The 20,835-nt window shown below is 41.2% G+C and overlaps 1 protein-coding gene across 1 annotated transcript in view; it reads left to right on the forward strand.

Annotated features, from left to right (window-relative positions):
- Positions 1-1,173: 1,173 nt before the first annotated feature.
- Positions 1,174-20,835, forward strand: part of piezo1 (piezo-type mechanosensitive ion channel component 1) — an 84,783-nt gene continuing 65,121 nt past the window's right edge. Inside the window, exon 1 of the mRNA XM_038737152.1 lies at positions 1,174-1,691. Within this exon, the coding sequence (XP_038593080.1) occupies positions 1,628-1,691 (64 nt within the window). The 5' untranslated portion in view covers positions 1,174-1,627. The remainder of the gene's footprint in view (positions 1,692-20,835) is intronic.

The following is a 20,835-nucleotide window of genomic DNA, read 5'->3' on the forward strand; positions in this document are numbered from 1 at the left end:
TCATGATCAATGGAGCTGCTTGGTATCTTCATCAACAACAAGCTGTCAAAAAGCCATTGTCTTTTTATTATATGCTCTTGATTATATTTATTTCCTCACTCCACTGTGAGATTATCTACTGTTGTGCCCCATGTCTAGAATGCCATCTGCAACTCAATATTCCCGTACAGGCTAAAGAAAGTATTGAAAATAATGTGAGCTATTTTACATATTAGATTTATTTTTGAAACAAATGATAAAAGAATGAAAGTATATAGTTTACCTTCCCAAACATAGCATTCTGCAGCTTGATCTAGGCAGATTAACATAATTGGATTACCCACAACAGTCACAGCAATATCCCTTTCTAATGAGTACTTTTTGATAGTGAGGGATTAAAGTCAGATTCTTACTAGCCTACTCCATAAGGGTTTGTAAGATATAAAAGAGTGTTTCTTCTGCATACTTGTAGCTTGTTGTGAGTGGCTTGTTGTACATTCAAGACTTGAGTATTTTTCCATTGTGGCTTTTACTTAAGCCTGATGAATCTGAATAGAGCAGTGGTTCCCAACCTGGAGGTCGGAATATCTGAGGGGTCACCAGATGATTAAAGGAATAAGCAAGCAAAGAGATGTATCTTCGTTACACATAGGCTATGATGTTTATTTTTCAGACTTTTCTTTAACTTATGCCTATCTTGTACTGGGTTACTGTAGACTGTCGCCTTTCGGGTCTGTAAAAATCCTTTCAATAGAGCACTCTTTGGTCTAACATGTCTACACTAACACTTCTGATCACAAGCCAGAAAGAAACCACTTGACTTGGGCCACTTTCCACACACTGCTGCAGTGTTGCCTGCACTGGCGCCAAGCTTTACCGTGTTTAGTTGCACGCTAGGGGGCGCCACACGATGCCATTTATTTTGGCGTCTGGTGGGGCAGATGGTGTGTAAGGACTGGAGACCTATTTCTAGCGCCAGTATTGATTGACGTGGTGGTGTGAAATGCCCATCTGTAAACAGGCAAACCTTTTGTAATAACCCACGCAGGGCCCAATTCTTTTCCGATGCATTGCTCTGCTGAGCACCACTTTCTTCTGAAATACTGTAACTCAACACTGTAAAACTGTGCAAGTGCTGACTGAGCTGGACGTTTAGTGTAGGCCCACTATATCTGCAGCAGGGAGGTGACAGCAGCAGCTCGTGGAGAATAGCTCCTCTATGAACGCCCTTCAGACAGACTTGCCTGTGAATCACATTTTCCACCTACAACACTGTTGCTTCAGACTGGGCCCCTCCGAAGGAACACATGCACGCAAAAAGCCTTCTCCCTCGCCAATAAAATCACCGAGACGGGCCGATCTGCTGCCGAGCGCTGTGAACACACACGATCAATACAATCGACTCAGTGGAAACTTTTGTTTGGACTTGAAGACTTTCCACTAAAGTTTTTTTCCCCCCTTCTTTTTGATGGGAGATCATGTGCGAATATCGGAGTAATGGCCTATTCATTCCTCTGTCACATTTAATCAATCAACCCCGATGGAACCTTTTAAGTTAGCGAACCCGTTTCTGCCCTGATCAATGGTAGTTATTGATCTACTGGCTATTGTTGTTGACGATCAGGAGTGAGTAATCGTCCGCGCTGACATGGATCTTCAGGTGGTTGTCTGGCTGTTCTACAGCTTTCTGCTGCCCACTGTGCTGTTAACAGGTAACTTTTGTGTTTTAATAAAATGAACTGTAACGATGACAACAAATCTTTACATTTACCAACTATCTACGTTATCAGCTTCTATCTATGTTGACTTGAGCGCCGAAACTCCTAACGTAACGTACTGGAAGGGAACTACCCAGGCAGCTGGAGGGAAAAGTGTAGAAAGTTCGTATCAACTTTTTTTGGCGTGTGCTTACTGTGATACGAGTCGGGACAACGTGACTGCAAATGATACGGGATAACTGCTCACTACCAGCACATGTAGGCGACATGGGGGACTCGGAGACCTGTTAGCTAACTTTGTGTTTTTAAATTAAAATCTCAGCCCGGTTTGGAGTGGGTGGTTGTGGTCGCCGTCCGAGGTGTTAAAGTTGTTGTGAAACGCGATAGTGGGAATGGGTGTAAAATGACGAGTCATCAGTGCTCTGGGGTGGCAGTGTTAGCCGAATGAACTAGCACACCAAACCCATTCAACAAGCCACAAGTTATTTCCTACTTGTTGTGCGCGTTAGCTGATAAACAGAAAAATCTTAAACTGGCTCATATTTTAGAGAGGTTCGGCGGGGTCGACTTTGTGCGTACTCATGCCAAAAGTGAATGCGAACCGTGCCACGATGTGAAACTTCTTAAGTTGACGTTACTAGTTAATATGTAGGCACGGCAGGAACTTGTCTGTTTTGATATAAACGGAAACTGTTTTTAAGTTGTGTGTCTGGTGCACAAAATGTTGCTTTATGCACGGACAGGGTGCACCCTGTGACAATAAGTCATTGGCCTATTTTGTGGTATTCTGAGCTTTAAGTTGTGTCAACAAGAACATCATCATCTCAGCCAAGCTCATTTAACTATTGTTTCGCTCCCTTTGACATCTGAAAGGTGCAGTCACACTAGAATTAGAAGTGAGAACATGTCAATAAAGGCAATAATTGACCTTGTGTTAAATTTGAGGTGTCTTTTATAAATGATTATGGTGGTCCATCAGGAAAACACTTTCTAGGATTCAGGGATTACTTCCTTGGAGTCAGCTTGCCACTAGGACAAATGGGCAGCGTGGCTGACCCTGCCGCAGCTTTACTGTGTGTTAATACACTCCACAGAATGGCTAAGACAAGTGGATGTAGGACCAATTGGTTTGTGGACTACTGTTTTGAAGCCTTGAGTTTGGCATCTTGTTTTTTTGGAACCAGATGTGACCATATTTGCACGAGAGGGTGGAGCTAGCCAGCTTGGTTACCACGTTGCATCCGTAATGCACCTTAGTGTTATAAACTGGGATGCTAATAAGCAGCTGGCTCCTAATAAGCTTTTTCAATAGCGCTGGTCAAATGTATGCAGTGCAGTGGATACAAGTCACCTCTATCCTGATTGACAGGTAGCCATGGTAGCAACTTGTTATTCACAAGATTGCCACGCCCTAAAATATACCCTGCTTAATCGTCTATTTTCCTCTAAATGGGATCATAATTTACCAAATGAACATCATGCTGTGTTGAAGAAGACTTTAAACTAACCATTGAGACTATAAGCTCATTAGAAAAGTGTTTATTGAGTGAATAAATCAGGTGAGAAGTAAGCTCATTTCACCATTAAGGCCACAGCAATTGGACTTCTTTTTGTGCAGGTTTAAGGCACTTCCTCATTGGCTTCACTTTTCACACCCGGAGGTACCGCTTTGTTCACACAGAAAGTGTCATATTGGCTCGAGCTGAACTTGACACAGCCTGCCTGAGTATGAGTTTGGGCTTTTAGGGAAAGGGGTGCACTTGATTATAAGATAAAACAGAGCATCATTGCAAAACAGAATGCGGCACAATAACCATTTGATCTCGATTATCTTGCCTTTATAGCCAAAATTTAATTAATTGCATACCCCTATTCTCAGTGTGACAGCTTTAGCTTTGTCAGTTTTCCATGTATTGACTGTGGAATAACAGCTGCGTATGAATCATCAAGAATCCTGTTGGGAGTAAATGTGGTCACCTTTATTTCAGATGTTAGAAGTCATGTTTGAAATGTTTCTGCTACAGAAGCCTTTTATAAGTGCTCTGTAACTTAATAACACCTCCTGCAGAAATGAAGACAATATTGTCCAGTGATTTCACTGGTCTGTAGCCAGGCTGATTCAATTCATGGATTCTGTAGGTGGCTCTGGAGCAGGTTAGCTGTGCAGCAACGCCGCATGGGTAAAAGTATGCCAGCTTTGTGATTCCGGCAAGCTTGTGTTAAGCCCAAAGATAGCTGGCTTGTGTGTGTGTGTGGGTGATAGAGAGAGAGAAGCAAAGAGAGCGAGTGTGTCTGTGTGTGTATGTGTTTGTGTCTGTTTGCGTGCGGGTCTCCTGACAGGATGTCACTAGTTACAACTTGCATTGTTTCTGCCAACGGTTCACATGAGTCTTTACTGAGTCAAAGGAAGTGAAACATGACAATAACTCTGCCAAAACAGTGCCATACACACACACACACACACACACACACACACACACACACATATTTCCAATGAAGCCGTCCCATAATGTACTGCAGTGTGACTTGTGTTACTTGTGATTGTGGGGCTAGAACTCATCCCAGCATGCAATTTGCAAATGTCACTCCATAAACAGTTGTATGCATCAGTGGTTTTGTTTCCACACTCGCTGTGTATTTAACCAGATAACTCAGCTGGAAGCGTGATCTATCAGGCTTTTAAAGGTACAACAAATGGGGCCAGGAGAGCATCGAGCATCACCAAGCCTGTAGAGTTGTAAGGGTACTTCAAAGTTGTGATCTTAAATGTGAACAATGAATGAATCAGAACTGTTTGCCATATAGGAGGGAGCACGGTGAACTTAGGAGACATTGGGGTCCTTGGTCCCAAGGGCAAAGGTTTGGAAATGAGAGGGACACAATGAAGTCAGGGGATCTTCAACTGTAAGAAGAAAGAAAAAAGACAATGTTTCTTAAGTAGTCTAACAAAGTAATTAGAACTGCTGTGTTCATTGCTGAGCCATCAATGCATTAACCCAACTGAAAATCCCATTTAGTTTTTCATCTGTACTGCAGAGAGCACTCTCCTGTTCACAGCCTCATTGTGTGACTCCACTGTAGAGTTATTTTATGTGAATTAGCCATATCAAATATGCATTTAAAGGATATGCACAATTTACATAAATACAAATGATTCTTAAGAAGGCAGTGATAGTAACTGCACTGAGCCCAAATGACCTAAACACAGAGGAGTCTTGTACAGGAGCCTGCAACGTTTCTCCTATTAAAACAATTACAACCAATTTGACCGCTGCTGGATTTTAACTGAACAAAATATGTTGGTTGGATGACTAAACTACGTAGCTGTCACTGTCTTCCACCATGTTTTCATTAACGTTAACCTTGCATTCTGTGCCTGGGAGACTGGTGCTAACTTTGGTTGATGCTAAACAGTATTTACCGTGAGTTTTTTAATGTGTGGTAATTGAACACGGTTTTAATGATATTTCAAAATTCAAACGGTGATAATAACTGTCAGGTATTTTGGCAGATCTTTTCAGATGTTTTTTGATTGGATGGTTAGGGCACAATGGCCACAAAAGGGTGAGGCGAGTGTGTCTCCCTTTATGTTGTATCTTGTGAATTTGTAATAGATCTTATATCTGTGATGGACACTGTGGAATTGTTTGCCATATCTGGTTGTGTGACCACATGTTGCTTGTTATAATAGACTCACACACAAAGGAAAAATGTTAAAAAATGAATGTAGAGAAATACTGAATGCAGATGCATTAGAGCTGCAATGATAGTTGAACGAAAGAAAATTAATTGCCAGCTATTTTAATAATTTATCAGTATTTCAGTGGTTTTTCCAGCAAAAGTTCCATTTTGGAAGTTTAGGTTTAGGGATTTGCTGTTTGCTTTTATGACAGTAAATAAAGAGTCTGTGGGATTTGGACTGTTGGTTGGATTTGAAGACGTGACTTTGGGCTGTGGGAAACTTGCGATGGGTGTTTTTCACATCCCTCCAGCAGAGTTCCACACACTTGGAGAATCTATGAAAAAAGAGCACTGAAGCTTTTGTGAAGGCTCGAGGTGGAACTACACCTTACTAACACACATAATGGTGGTTTTCATTTATTGCTCTGTGTAGTGGTGTCCCCATGTTAAATAAAATGGAATGGAATGATTGACAAACCAAGGTCACCCCTAAAATGAGACTGCTTTACTTTAATTTTGTACAATAGACCAATCTGCCGGGTGATTTATGTGTTGTGCTCTTTCATGACGCATTTTGCTGATAGTGAAAGCAGAGACGTTTGGATTGATTGACAGTTGAAAGTGGCCTATGAGAAATAGCCTGCTTGGTATTTAGCTGTCCCCTGTCTGTCCTTTGTCAACATGTGTGGTTTAAGAGTTGAATAAAAATCGATTTCATGAAGCAGAGGCTTGTTTAGGTTTATGTGTTGGAGCAGCTGGATAGAGACGTAGATGACTAAATCATCACCATGTAACAGGTTTTTAAGGGTTTCCTGGACATTTTTATTTGCAAGGGCAATTAAAAAGTGTTACAAGTGGGATACAGCCACAGTAATTATGACTTGTTTACTTCCACCTACAATCGGGATTAGACTATAGCAATGATGCAGTGACATAATATACTGGATTTGTGTCGGTGCTGATGTTGACATCACCAATGACACAGATCAGTCCACATTAAATCCTGTTGCTTAGTCACTGTTGTTATAAAACTGTACAACACAACTTCATAAGGCTTGTAGAGCAACCCGATTAAATTGTACACTTAACTTGTGTGTGGACTACTACTAGTTAAGTGATCAGTAGTGCAGCCTCAGTAGAGCAGACACTTAGAGACTCAGTGAGACTCACAGATTTAAAATGGAAAAAGACAAAAAAAAAAAAAAAAGCACTTATGACCCTGTTTGAGAGCGTGTTTGTGTGTGTGTGTGTGTGTTGTGTATGAGTGTTGCTAAGCCAGTGAGTCAGAGACATTCCACACCATGGAGGTTTAACAAGACTTCATGGCTCAGTGAGAAATACTCAGAGTGTGTGTGAGCTGTGGGGTGTGTGGGAGTGTGTCAGAGAGAGGAGGAGGAAGTTTAGAAGTTCTTTCCCTGTTCAGACAGGGGGAACGGCAGGGACCTGATCCTCTGTGGCACAGTTTGGGCTTTTGTCTCGATGCCATCAGCAGAATGAGCTGCAGCTCCTCTCACTGTATTTCCCACTTATGTGAAACTCCACAACCTTTTCTTGACTTTGCAGAGCTAAGTCAGATTTTCCTAAGCGCTGGCTTCTTGTCCCTCCTCCGTTTTAATGGTGAAAACGTGCTGTTGCATGTTTGAGGCAACCTGCTGAGAGCGCGGCACATTGGGAGAGTTCAGAGCTAGGACAGCGTCTGCTCCAAGTCTCTGACTGGCCTGTCCGTAAGAGAGCATTAACTCATGGAATATCTGACCACAAAGTGACTTTCTGGGAAATGTAGATGTCATATAAACATATGTGCACCATGACAAATGTTGTTTGATCACACAGGGAGATAGGTGAACACTATCACTCTCATTTTCTAGACTTCTGTAGTGAACAGAAACATCCTGTGGTAAAGAATGTCATGTATTGTACTGCGTCCTACCAAATAGGTTGCCAAACACTTCAGAGACTCTGGCTGCTTGGGACAGTCTGACAGCGACAGTTACCACAGCTTCTAAGATGTGTGGATAGTTGTTTCATCGGAAAGAATGTCTCTGACGTGTGAAATGCATGAAAGCCAACCCTGCACCACAGAAAACCTTGGGCCCACGTCAAATGCTTGGCAACAGTACTACCTTAACGCTGTACTTTTGTACTGAAGCAAGTTTTAGCACTCTTTGTCTGAATAGACAACTTACTGGATTCTGACAGTGGACTGGCGTGTGTGCAAAGTCTGCAGTCAATCACAAAAGCCAACTGAAGGCTCACTTACAGCACACTGACTTTGCTCAGTTTCCATGGAACTGTGTGTTGATGTTGATGAGGGCTGTGCAACGATTCCAACGATTATGAAAGCAAGATAATCCAGATAAAACCATTATTTCTTTTGTAATGATGCTCTTGTTTCATCTTGTGTTATAATTGACCGGGCGCCAACATGACCGGGGGTCATAACTTGTTATAAGCTGTTAGTCAACATTATTATCTTAAGCATGCAGCATTTTACACAGTGTAAATTAGCCTAGTGGCTAGCGGACTTTTCCTTTACTCATAGCTTAAAGGGATAGTAAGTGATTGTAATCCAATACACTTTTAGTTAAATTTGTTGAGTATTTCCTCAATGTTTGCTAACTCTATGTTTTGTGTGTGCTCAAATCCAGTTTTCCTACACAGCCCTGGCTCTGTAACTGGAACACAAATAAAGTGGTGACCTTCCCCACAGCATTGTTCCAGCCAGTCAGCAACAGGTGGCGTTAGAACTTGTGCGCAGGAGCAGTGGGAGATAGAGTTCTAAATGTGAGGAAAGAGAGATGGCCAAGTAACAGCCAAAAGCCGTGTTTCCATCAACGTTTTTTAGGCGCATTTTGAAGTATGGCATTAGCATAAATGCGATTAGCTACGCTTGCCGTAACCTGGTTTATCCGCTCCATACCAGCTCATGGAAACGCACATATTTCACATTTGCTTTTAATTTTTTATTGCGACATTTCAAAAGTCTGCTTAAAATTCGCATTAACAATTGGGTGGAAACATGGCTAAAGAGATAAAGGTCTGAATAGTATAAATGTAACTGTAGCCAGCTAGGCTGTGCAGTGAGTAAACCTCACTCCCTGATGCCTTAAGAGATGTGGGAAGACCTGGGGAAGCATTGTGTTTCCCCATGCTGCTGTCATCCTCTTACACACTAAGATGCTGTTTACAGATAATAAGGTTGCTAGTTCTTATATCAGGGGCTAATTTGGATTTTAGGGTTAATTAATATATTAATCATTTTAAGTTCAGTAACTGCATGATGTTTCTTAAGTCAATAAGTAATTGGGATTTCAATATTGATTATGGCATGGGAAAGTATGAAATAAAAACATCTGTATTTACACACATATATATATACAGATAAAAATTGTAGAAATTAGTTAAAAATACTAAGACAAATAACAGAACTATATAAACACTAAAACTTTTTAAACAAATGTAAGCACTTGAAGTTGATGTACCTAATGATTCTGGTAATGTTGCTTTTAAACCACTTATAAGTAAGTCGCTTTGGATGAAAGCGTCAGCTAAATAACTGAATGTAATGTAAAAAAAAAAAGCATTTGTGAAAGCATCAAAGCATTTGTTCCCTTATGTATAATTTAAGCCCTGGATAATATTTCACATAACATAATATAATATAATAAATATTCTACAACCATAGAAACACACACAAGCAAATTATTGGTAAGTTGATTGGAACCAGAAATACAGTGATGGTGGCTGGATTACTGAGCGGGTTCTGGCTTTCAGATTGGCCAGCCACTGTAGTTTAATTGGAACAGATACAGTGTAGATGTAAGGCCGGGTACCCACTGCAGGGCCTAGTGAATATAAGCTTCCTTGGGGAATGGCCAACATTTTTGCACATTTTACTGTGTATTGATAACACAGAGGAACATCTGATATTACTCAGGGCGGTGACCAGGTCCCAAGTCTTGACATACATACATTTGACACTGTATGTACTTCAGACTGTGGCATTGGACAGACACAAACATTTCCATGGCCGTCCATATACTGTATTTGTTCTTTTAGTGACAGTTGGCTGAAAATGTACACATTTGCCCTTCAACGTTTAGGATATTTAGCTGCTCCTGCGGCTGCCGTCAGATTTCTGTCGGATCACAGGCTCCTGTAATCATCACGCACATGTGTTTGTTTTTACTGTTATGGAAGCCGTGGAACATTGGGGCCATGGTGGGAACCCTGCAGCTAGCTCAGTGTTAACATGTACACACAGGGGACCAATGATTTTAACATCAGCCACCCATAAATTACCTTCAGCACCACCAACACAGCATACTGTGGGGGGAGAGAGAGGGCGAGAGAGAGAGAGAGAATTATAAATGTCTGTTTGGCCATTTTCTTTCCACAAAAACAGGAAAGCACGGACCGAAGTACACACACACTCACACACACACAATGTTCCATTCCAAAACACATGTCGCTTCACTGCTCTCCGTTTTGATGCGTTCTACAGCAGATCTGTGCTGCTTTAGCACTGGTTGGATACGATACAACCTTTGATATGGTTGGTTGGATACGATACAACCTCTGATATGGCTGGTTCAGAGTAAATAGAACATGCCCGGGCAAAAGTGAAGGACAAGAGGAATGTGAAATCCCCTTTTTTCCAGCCAGTTCACAGCATATCATGGTTTTATCTCTTAAGTCTAGTCTTCTCTGCAGGAGTCTCCACAGGGCACACCTTCTGCAGCTTGTAAAGCTCAACAAGCCGTGAAGCACACAGCCCTAAAACCAACATCATCAGACATCCTAAACCTCAGGCAGAGGAGTAGGAAGGCTAATAGAAGAATAAAACGTGGAAATGTATTCAACACAAGCGTCACTAAAAGGAAAAGTTCATATTTTATTCCATCTTATTATCACATCCATACCTCAAATGTAGGCTACATAGAAAGAATTATTGGTGATTGTAATTAGCCCTGCTGTTCCTTGGACAAATCTCTAGACTCTCATACAGCCAAGTTGAGTGAATCTTCATCCTGGTAGGTGCATGTAGGATGTTTGTTTCCCCTTCATTTTGTCTTCTGTAGAGCTGACCTCTGTGGTTTGGGTTAGAGCTTAATTTAGGTTAATGTTAATGGTTAGGCATTGCAGAGACGACTCTGTGGTTAGGACTCAGGTTGGGTTCAAGTTACAGTTAGAAACAGAAAACAGAACCACCTATAACTAGTGGTTGACTGATAAGGGCTTTTCAATGACTGACACCGATATTTAGAGAGCAGGGCAGCCATTGGCTGAAATATAATGTTTTGTCAAAACAAAGAAAAGTCAAGTGTAATTCCATTATTCCAGAGTACAGTAGTTTTTATTAATGAATTAAATTAGCTGGGTAAAGTTTGTCAGAAGTCGTCATTCAGCTGCATTTGTTTGTACAGTATAACAATATATCTTAAACTCTAGCCAGTTATCGTTTTAGATCAGATGTGCTGTCATTTAGGAGAAACGTGTTAACATTTAGAAAAGACAATGGTGACTGTGGACATTTAGGGCTTCAAACTAACATTTTCCCCACCTACCCAAAACGTTTAAGGTGGAGTGCTAACATCGTTCCACAGCAGCTTACTGACGAGGCTGCCTGCAGATGTATTTGCAGACATTGTTGATCGGCCTCATGATTGTAGGCCACCTCTTGATTTGTGTAACTCAGACTGCCTCATATTAGCTTTGAATAGGAACTGTGGATTGGGTCCATCTTTTACAGTGTAGTCATGCTAGGAAGGTATATCTTCACAGCAGGATGGTTAGCGTGACTAATTATTATTTCAATGTACACAAGACGTGAGTATCTGAACCTTGGTATGTTAATGGTAAATGGACTACAGATTTATAAAGCGCTTTACTGGTCTACTGACCACTCAAAGCAAATTACTATACGTGTCACATTCAACCATAAACTCACACTCACACAGCAGCTTGGGGTTCAGAATCTTTCCCCCAGTCCATTTGAAGTGGCCGGGAATTGAACCAGCGACCCAACTAGTGTTACACTCGTGGCTGTAATCTTGCGTAGAGCCAGTTTAGCTGATGATGGCTGAAACCCTCACCAGCTAAAGCAAACCGATTCTGCTTTCTGACCTATGTATGTTCACTGGGCTGTCCAAAGCCCAGTCATTTTTCTGCCGTTGACTATTGCTTGTGTCAGAAGTTGCAGACTCAAATATCCACTGCCAAACTGTTGAGACCTGGAAATACCCTCAACATTCAGAACCGGGAATAAAACCATCAAATACATTCAGGAGAAAAACAGACAGAAGGCGTGATCTCCGGACATCTGGACAATCTTAGAATATGTGGCAGTTTTATATATACTTTGCCTTTTGTTCTATTATTAAAGTGCATAAAAGCACTGATGGACATATTGTAAAAAGTGACACTTTGGTCTCTCTCAGCTAGTAATGACTGAATAGTCTTGGAATAGTATACTGTAAAACACACACCACCTATGTTACACCCAGCTAGACAGGCTGGTAGAGAGGGATGCGACTGCTTCTGCTCTCTGATTACAGACTGGGAGAACAGAGGAGGAACTGAGGCTTCCATACTAACCACTCATATGCTCTCTCTTCACAGACTCACGCACTCAGACTCACTCACACTCTCTCTCTCTCTCTCTCTCTCACATGTAGCGTTTCCAGTCTCCGTAACGCCTAAATATACAGTAGCAGTTCGTCATGACAGTGTTCTGTGACGTTAACAAGTTAATTACAATGTATGTGGAAAGGCAGTTTTGACTAGCAGCTGTATAAACCATTCTGTCAGCTGGACCAATGTAGAAAACAAGTTCGAACACAGTGAGCCTGAATGCAGCATGACTTTCTCAATTTAACCCGAGCCATGTTGGGCTCACGTATTGATTTTCTACAATAATGTTGTAGAATGTGTTAGAGCTTCACCTGTTAGAAATTGTCCTCCAAAACTGCTAGCAAACAATTACATTAAGATACAATAATACCATCAATGGATTGTTGAGTGACTTGAACATAACATACTGTACATCGATAGGTTAAATATAACAGCATGAAATACTTTCCTCTATTGAAAGGGAGAAACAGATGAATGGCAAAAATAATTCAATTCAAACACTGGCCCAACTCTTGACTTGTATGTACTTATAATTTCTTGGATGAGATAGTAGAAGAAGAAGAGTACAGGAAGTGCATGTTAGAGGTTAGGGGTTAGAGGTGTTACAAGAGGAATTCTTCTCGCAAAAGATGAGTCATTCACGTATTGTTAATTGATGCAATTGGTGATTTGATTTTCAAATTCGTAATATTCATCGTAATATCGTAATTCATCTCAAACTCAGTTAATTTTTTTTGATATGCTGTTTTCATTTTATTCTCCAGCAGCTATTTTCTATTCCCAATCAAACACTGAACTGATCTTTGGACGCTGAAATTCTTGCCATTCATGTCGGAGGTTCACAAGCGTTTCCTGCATTACTGCGGAAATACTGGCTCATGGCAGTACTGTTTCTCTCTGGCATTGCAGCCCTTCAAGCTTGAATCCAGGTCATTACTGCATCCGGATCCCTTCACGGCAAGAGAATCGCCACGTATTCTAATGCAACATCTCATCTCACCACTAACTGTTTGCATCTGTCTTCTTACCCGGGTACACAGTTATGTTATGTTATGTTAACATTGTTTTCAGTTATACAGTTTCGATGTATTAAGAGAACTGGTTTCAGGCCGAGGAAAGTTGCTTAGTGGCGCATGAAGCCAAAAAGGTTCAACTTCTGGGTATTAACTTACCCTGATCCTCCACATAGCTTCCACATTGCATGGCCCATAGAACAAACGACTCAGATACTTCTGCCAGCCAAGCCAGCTAACATCTGGTTTAGCCCTCTGCTAACTTGAATGGGGATCAAATCGTGCAGCTCTGCTAGACTTTCAAAATGTTATTGGCCCGAATAGATCAAATTCATTTACAATGTAAGTCTATGGGAAAAAGTCTTTTGGGGCCATTGTGCATCACGTGACAAACCCTGAAGTTGTCATTCTACTGTTCGGCCACTATGGCAAACTGGTTTCAAAGCATGGTGCACTTCCTGGGGGCTTGGACCTGCCTGATGGGGAATCAGTTACACATAAATTGCATAGCTGGGTACTGTATACCTCAACTGCAAGTATTGGTGGAAAGTGACGTGGTGTTTGCTCAGGGTCTGTACTTGGGTGTAGCTCCTGCAGCCGCGTCGCAGCCAGAACCTGACGCAGCAGCTCCTTGGTCCGATAGTTGTGTCTTTGTGCCTCTTAACAGACACAAAATGCAATTAAAATATCTGTCCAACATGAACAGGGCCCTTACATGACAAGATGCGTTTAGCAACTTAGCCATTGTTTAAATTCACCTAAATAGTGTTTTAGACGGCTAATTGTAGTCTCGCACTGAAGTCCCGTGGGAACTCAGTTGTTGCCGGAAAAAGGTAAATAGCAGTGTGCAGGTGGGAGGAGCATAGTGTGTGAAGAACTGTGTGTATAATGATCAAGATTAACTTAAAAATTACCCGGAGTTCTCCTTTAAGTGGTTTATAATGGACATTGCAAACTGCTGGAGGCACATGAGTCCTGAGGCAAAAACAACAGGAATTACTCGAAGCACAGGAGTAAATCACAGAAACAGGCTACAAGAGAAACACTGGAGGTAGAATGGACATAGGGACACTACCACTCGAGGTTAACGACTATTTGGCCATGAGTCAGAGGAAACCAGGAGTATTTGACCAGGATGTTGATGCAGGCTGGTACTAGATGTGCCGTTCAGCCAGGTGCCCAGAGTGAAGTCGCACCCACACACACACACACACACACACACACACACACACACACACACACACACACACACACACAACCAGATAGACATAGATAAATGTAGGAAGAGAAACCCCCAGAGTAACTACACTGGCTGTGACAAGCGATGTGTAAAAAAGCTTTGAGTGGCTAAACACATCCTTTGAGCCAGCTTCAGCTCTAAAAACACTCCCTTACATTGCGAATGTGGACACCGCAAAGTCTGTAATAATAAGCACGGCTGAGCACGTGCCTACCTGCACGGGCGGGATTTTTTTTCAAAATCTAGCTCTTGCTAGTCTCTCTAGGCTTTTCTCCAGCAATGCCTACCAAAGCTTTAAAGTGCTTTCAGACAGCGAGTGGTTGCTGCATAAAGGCTGCCACTCTATCGCGGTAAGGAAGAGCTGCTGCCACTCTTATGAACACGATGAACTTTTTCAACTTGCCGCCACTTACTTGTATCTGAGCGCCTTAATGCGTCCATAATCTGAGTCCCTTGTATTAAACACCTCTTCGCCAGCAGTGAACAAACATATCAAAGAAGAGAAACAGCGTTGGAGCAACATATTTAGTCTGGTTATCCGCTCTGGATCAATAAACAACGTTCATGAGGATATTTTTGGACGTTGCCTGATGATAAAGACTAAGAAGGATAAGAGACCGTCCTCCCAAGAAAAATGATGGCCTCTGTTGTTTCTGCCAGTGCCCCAAAGCGACATATGTATGATGACATTCAGGGGATGAAGCCCTCTAGAAGCCGTAGCAATTATGATTCTTGTCCAGGAGCAAAGGACGATGTCAGGTGATATTATTATAGAGCTACTGAAGCTGCGGGGTGTTGGGGTGGGCAGATGGTTAACAAAGGTGCAGAGAGGCGATCTCCTGCTGATAGTGGCATCAGATCAGAAAACTCTTCAATGTGTCTTTCTAGAGGGCGGTTACAAACTAGATATTCTGTCTTCAGTTTGGGGGAGTTGTTGGGAGAGAAGCACAAGTATGTATGTACAGACAAGTTTGTGTGTGTGTGTGTGTTTGAAGTGTTCTCTGGATTCAATCTGTTCGGATGCTGGCCATCTGTTTGGGAGCAGTGTTGTTCCAGCTGGGTTTCCTTACCGGTGTGCGTGTGTATCAGTTGTATAAAGGTAAATTTGGCTTCCTATTAATGGATATCTAAATGTAAACGCATACAGTGATACCATGTGTCCAATGCTGTGTGTGGAGTCGACATCTGCTACAGTCTCAGGCTGACCAGACCTGATGTCTGAAGTCACATAAATCAACAAAATATATTTGATCATTTAAGGTGGGCCCCACAGAATAATGGATTTAACAAAGTAATGAAAATTATTAATGAAATTGCTCCAGTTCAATGATAAACCAGCAGACCTAAATGAATAAAATCAACAGATTTTAAATAATGTCCAACTTAAAAATGTTTAGATTCCCATTCACATTGAGTCACTATAAATAGTAATAATCTAGATATCAATATAAATAGTAATACTTAATCCTGCAGCCTATTCCTCCTTTAACTGTGTACTGTGTCTTCCTAGAAACTACACAGAAGCATACACATCATCTGACAATGATTTCATTCCTTTGTATGACTCTGCTTGTGTTTTAGGCCTGACAGGGAACTTGTTTCATTTACACCAGTGAGGAAGTTGAGGCCCAACCCGCCAAGATAGAGAGTGAACCACATTTATGCAATCTGTACAACATAAACTCATTGCTCATTGTTGTATGTCATAAAAATTCTGTCAGACGGATGTGAGGATCGTTTTGTTTTTGTTTTCTTGTGGTGGCTTCTTTCATTAAGTTAGATGATATTCCTGAGATTTATTGGAGACACCCTCTAGTCCAGAAATACTCAACTTACTTTGCTCAGGGGCCAGTGAAAAAGTCTATGTATGGAGGTCGGGTGGAACAATGAGTCAAACACAGCACTTTCACCCAGGAGAATGTGGCCTCCTGCCCCATGTGAAACCAAAATCTAACGTTGATTGATTATTTTAACCCAAACCATGATGATTTTCTAAACCTAACAGAACTGCAGCCTTTTGACAATGTTAACGTCATTGTTTCTGTCAGAAGTGCCTGCCGCAAACTTCTCCATGTGCACAGAAAAAAACAGCCAAGGGACATTATTGAAAATTTACTCATTTGTATAAAAATACAACAACTCCCAGTGTGAATCAATTTATTTTCATTGTGAAGTAGAAGATGATCACCCTGTGTGGGCCATGGCTGTAAGTTGAGGAACACTACTTGTATCATGTCTGAGAGCAGTCTTCTCTTTTGGATGGTTGCTTGTCTATTCCCAGAGAGTCTGGTTGGTTTGATATGGAGTCCCACAGTGTCTTAGCCTCATGCATCATATGGTGACCAGGGTAGTTCCAGGTTTCTTCACTCAGTGAATGCTGCCTGTAATTTTCACCTAAATATAAAGTCTCCTTGAACAGTTTGCATGTTGTGTCCCTCTGATGTGACCTCTAATTGTAATACTGTAGTACTGGTATTTGTGCTAGAGTTACTCTACCTTTGTTCTGGTTGCCTGAGGGGATTTGAACCACACCTCCCAGTACCTAAGCTGTAATTTCACCCCTGCGCTGTCCAGCTGCAGTGTAGTTGAGTGCTCCTGGGCAGCTGAACCTAGTGATAAGAGGGTGCCGCTTTGCATACCTGACCTCTCTCTATCAACAGCTCTGTCAGAAAGGTCGGGGTAGTTCTACCCCTCCAGATCTTGTCTTGACCTCAACAGCTCTACAGGAGTCCCATTACTTATAGATGTTTCAGATGGTGAAAACTGGTGTCCTTTTTAATAACCTTTTGCTGCTTTGTAAGAAGCATGTATCTATTTATTTTGGTACAATTATAGGCCTTTAATATCCCTAAGGTGCACTTGTTGGTTTATGGACAGCGATAAATGAATAATACAAATAATTACTGCAATGAATAAAAAACGATAATAAGAACACAGGTTAATACCAGTTAATAGTGGACAGTGGACAACTGTGTTACGCCAAAGCCTAATTACATCTTGTTTAAATATACCTCATATACCTGTTAGCAGCAGATGTACCTCCTGATGGATGCACACTCTCTGTGTAAAGGCTGCTGTCAGTCCAGTACGATGAGCTTAGCCTCCTGAATGGCTCTATTATTTAAACTGACATCAGTGACTTTATGGCACATTAAGTGGATAAAAAGATGCAAACATCTCACCAACTGAGAAGGTGGTTGGAATGAAAAATGAAAAAGCTGCCTCGTATTAAAGCCAAAGAAGTCGATAAGACCTGAGACTGTAAAACAAATAATAGATATAACTTTAAACTGGAAACACGTGTTAACCTTTCCAGATGTCACATGTTGATCGCGGAACCCTAACTTCTTTTTTTTTATAGTAATTATGCATATGAATCTGCAGAAAAATGTCATGTTCAAGTTTATTCAGTGCAGAGCGTGGTGACCGCTCAGGAGACTGAATCAGCACACTTTGGGCCACTTTTATAAGCGTATGTATGACCTCTGTGAAAATACTGGAAGAAAGAGCAACATAGGCAGACAGAGTGTTGCAACATGTCTTGCCACAACCTGCCAGCATGAGATGTGAATAAACAAATCAAACCATGACAGCTGTTGCATCAGACGCTGAACAAAAAGAATTATTCGGTGCATGAGTGTCAGACATGCAGAGGAAACATGACAGGACAGAGAGAGCAGAGTGCTGTAGAGAGATAGGTACTGTGGTTACTAAACAGTGTTATCATGGCTGTCCACAGGCATCATTTTGGGTGTGTTTGATGACTAACTAGGCAGTTCCTCAGCACTCAGCTTGTTCTGTATATGGGGACTGATATTGTAGTAGTGGACAACAATGAACTGCTCTGAGAATCTTATTTTTATTAATGAAGTCCACCTGCAGGATCAGGATCAGTCTGACCTTCCATCACATTTTGGTCCACAACAGGGTATCTCAAAAACCAGCGGATTCTTAATCATTTTGTTGTTCCCCCAACACTTTGGTCCATTGAAAGTTACGTCAGGAATCTTGGCCAGGTTTCCATGATATTCGGTGTGGATATTCATAATGTTCTGGGCACTGGGGCAAACATTTCCTAATAATAATCCACTTTTGTTTTTTGACTTCTGACCTTTCCTCTAGTGCCGCCATCAGGACTAGGGGTGTGCCAATAAATCGATACAGCAATATATCGTTCATATTCATACATAAAATAAAATAATAGCGCTTTGACTGTTAGCTCAATACTAACATATGTTAGTGTATGTTATAACGTGCTAACGTACATTAACATTGCAATCGCAAAAATATAATTAAAGTACATGTGTTTCCTGAGCTCTGTGTGAAATAAAAAGAGCTTCTAACTTCAATGTCTTGATCTGCTACTTCTGCACTCCACACAGACTAGCTGCAGCAAACCCAAAGGGTCAAAACTCAAACCCAAAATTCCCTGGGGCCTTAAAATACAGCTGTCACGAGGTGTAGAAAGGACAGTAAAATGCTGTATCAATACAGCAATTTGTATTTTCAGCCAAAAATATAGTCAGTTCAGTGAATTTGCATGTTTATGTGCCTTTTTATAAAGAAATGTTTTTATAATAATTTTTCATCACTGCCCTTTAGTTATTTAGTTGTGTGGTGCAGAATTGTTCTATTTTCTAACACTTTTTCAAAGGCATTTTGTATTCATAGTTAGACAGAAATCGTGATGTGTCATTTTAGGATTGTCTAGCGATATATCAATAATCGCAGAATAGCTTATTATCATTATCGTGAGCCATGTATCATGTATCGTATCGTGAGGGACCCTGCGATTCCCACCCCTAATCAGGACCAGCTTTACATTCTTGGACTTGTTTTGTGTTCTGAAAAGGGAAGAGATTATCAGGTAATTACTTGAGACAGCAATAAAAATATATTGAGATCAAGCGAATGCACTTCTAGACGTCCATTATTTCCTACCAGTAATGATTACTGCAACAGCCCTATACTGTGGCAGACACATGTGAAATGTGTACCTTTTACAAAGTGTTTAACTTAACTAATACCCTTTGTGTTCTCCTCTTTATTTTTTTTAGAACTATGTCTTTTCAAATAGTCCATTTGTTTTAGTACATTTGCTAATTTCTTGAATACATAGAGAGCTAAAGGATGACGTCACCACACAGCAATCTGTTGGGATTGTCTTAAAGTGATGAATTCCCCACCTGTTGGAGAACAATGGACTGTGTGAGCTATAAACTTAACTTGGACTGGCAGTGAACTAGCTCACATGCTACATAGCGACTTGTTATTTTACCGCCATGTCAGATGACCAACCACATGAGTCACACATGGAAGAGAGGAAATGCCTTGTCCCTCCCAAGGCCAACACTGTTCGCTGTTGTTTTACAGCTGCGGCGTTTAAATTTCAAACATACTGTGTATATACCCCAGAGCTGGCAGAATAAATCACATTTTTAGTTTGGGGAATGTTTTGCAGAGATTTGAATTGGTGGAGCCATACAGAGGCTGAGAGGAAGTTAATGTATGAGATCACTTGGAAAGAAAGTCCCTCAGCCCGGAATAGATTTGTCAGGAAGTTGGGGTGTTTGACCTGGTTTTATAAATGCAGTAGGCATATGGTTGAATTTGTGTCATTGGGTAAATTTGCATGACATCTTGTGACTATAAGGAAGGAAACACTTGAAGAGATACGAAGGGAACGCAATGTGTCAGTGCCATTGCTCAAAGGCCCAGAGCAGGAACAGTGCACATGTGAGTCAAGCAGCAGTAGCTGTGGTATCCTTGAGCTTTAATTGTGTTTTTTCAGGGCTGGGTTTGTTTAGTCAGCGTTGTCCTACAGATTACACCAGCGCCTTTGGCCTTAGCAAATGACATCAAAAGACTTACAGTTAGGTGGACACTTAACAATAACCCCTTTGTGTGTATTGTGTCTAAAAATGTCTGTTCTAGAGTGCTGCTTATTCTCACAGTATTATGTAGCATTGTAAAAAAAAAAAATGTAATAAAAGTTAAATGAAACTAGGGATCCCTGTTTTATAGTCCTCACCAATTAACAAAACAAACCTATGTCCTTGATTCGTTTTTTATTTGTTTCTAGTGCGAAACAAAGACAGAGAGGTAAAGAGATGAAAACATTTAAATGGCAGCCTTGTGTGGTCAAATTCCTGCAGACAGGCACGAACACAATATGCTTTAGCAACATGGAGGAGAGGAAATAACAGAGCGCCGGTGTTTTTGGTTCTTTGTGTGTGTCCCCGTCATATAATAACCATCATAAAACAATTCAGAGTGAGAGAGAAAGACAGGGAGATAAAAAAAAAACAAGAGAACGAGCTTGTAACTGACTTGTGTTATAAATCTTAACTGAATGATTCAACTGACACAAATTTAAAAGTGGTAGTCCACAGTCCTGCTATGGTCTCTGGAGGCTGCATTGTTGATCACAATCTACTGAGGTGGGGATGGAACAAATGCTCGTTGGCAGTAGTGGAGCTACAAATGGACTTTTTTTCCTGAGGAAAGGCCATGAAGTGTTCACTGTGGGAATGGGTCAACCTCTGGGGAACATAAATGGAGTCATAGATTG

This window comes from Micropterus salmoides, unplaced genomic scaffold (genome assembly GCF_014851395.1).
Source record: "Micropterus salmoides isolate LMB-PRFRI ecotype aquatic unplaced genomic scaffold, ASM1485139v1 Ms_hic_scaffold_22, whole genome shotgun sequence".
Classification (NCBI taxonomy): domain Eukaryota; kingdom Metazoa; phylum Chordata; class Actinopteri; order Centrarchiformes; family Centrarchidae; genus Micropterus; species Micropterus salmoides.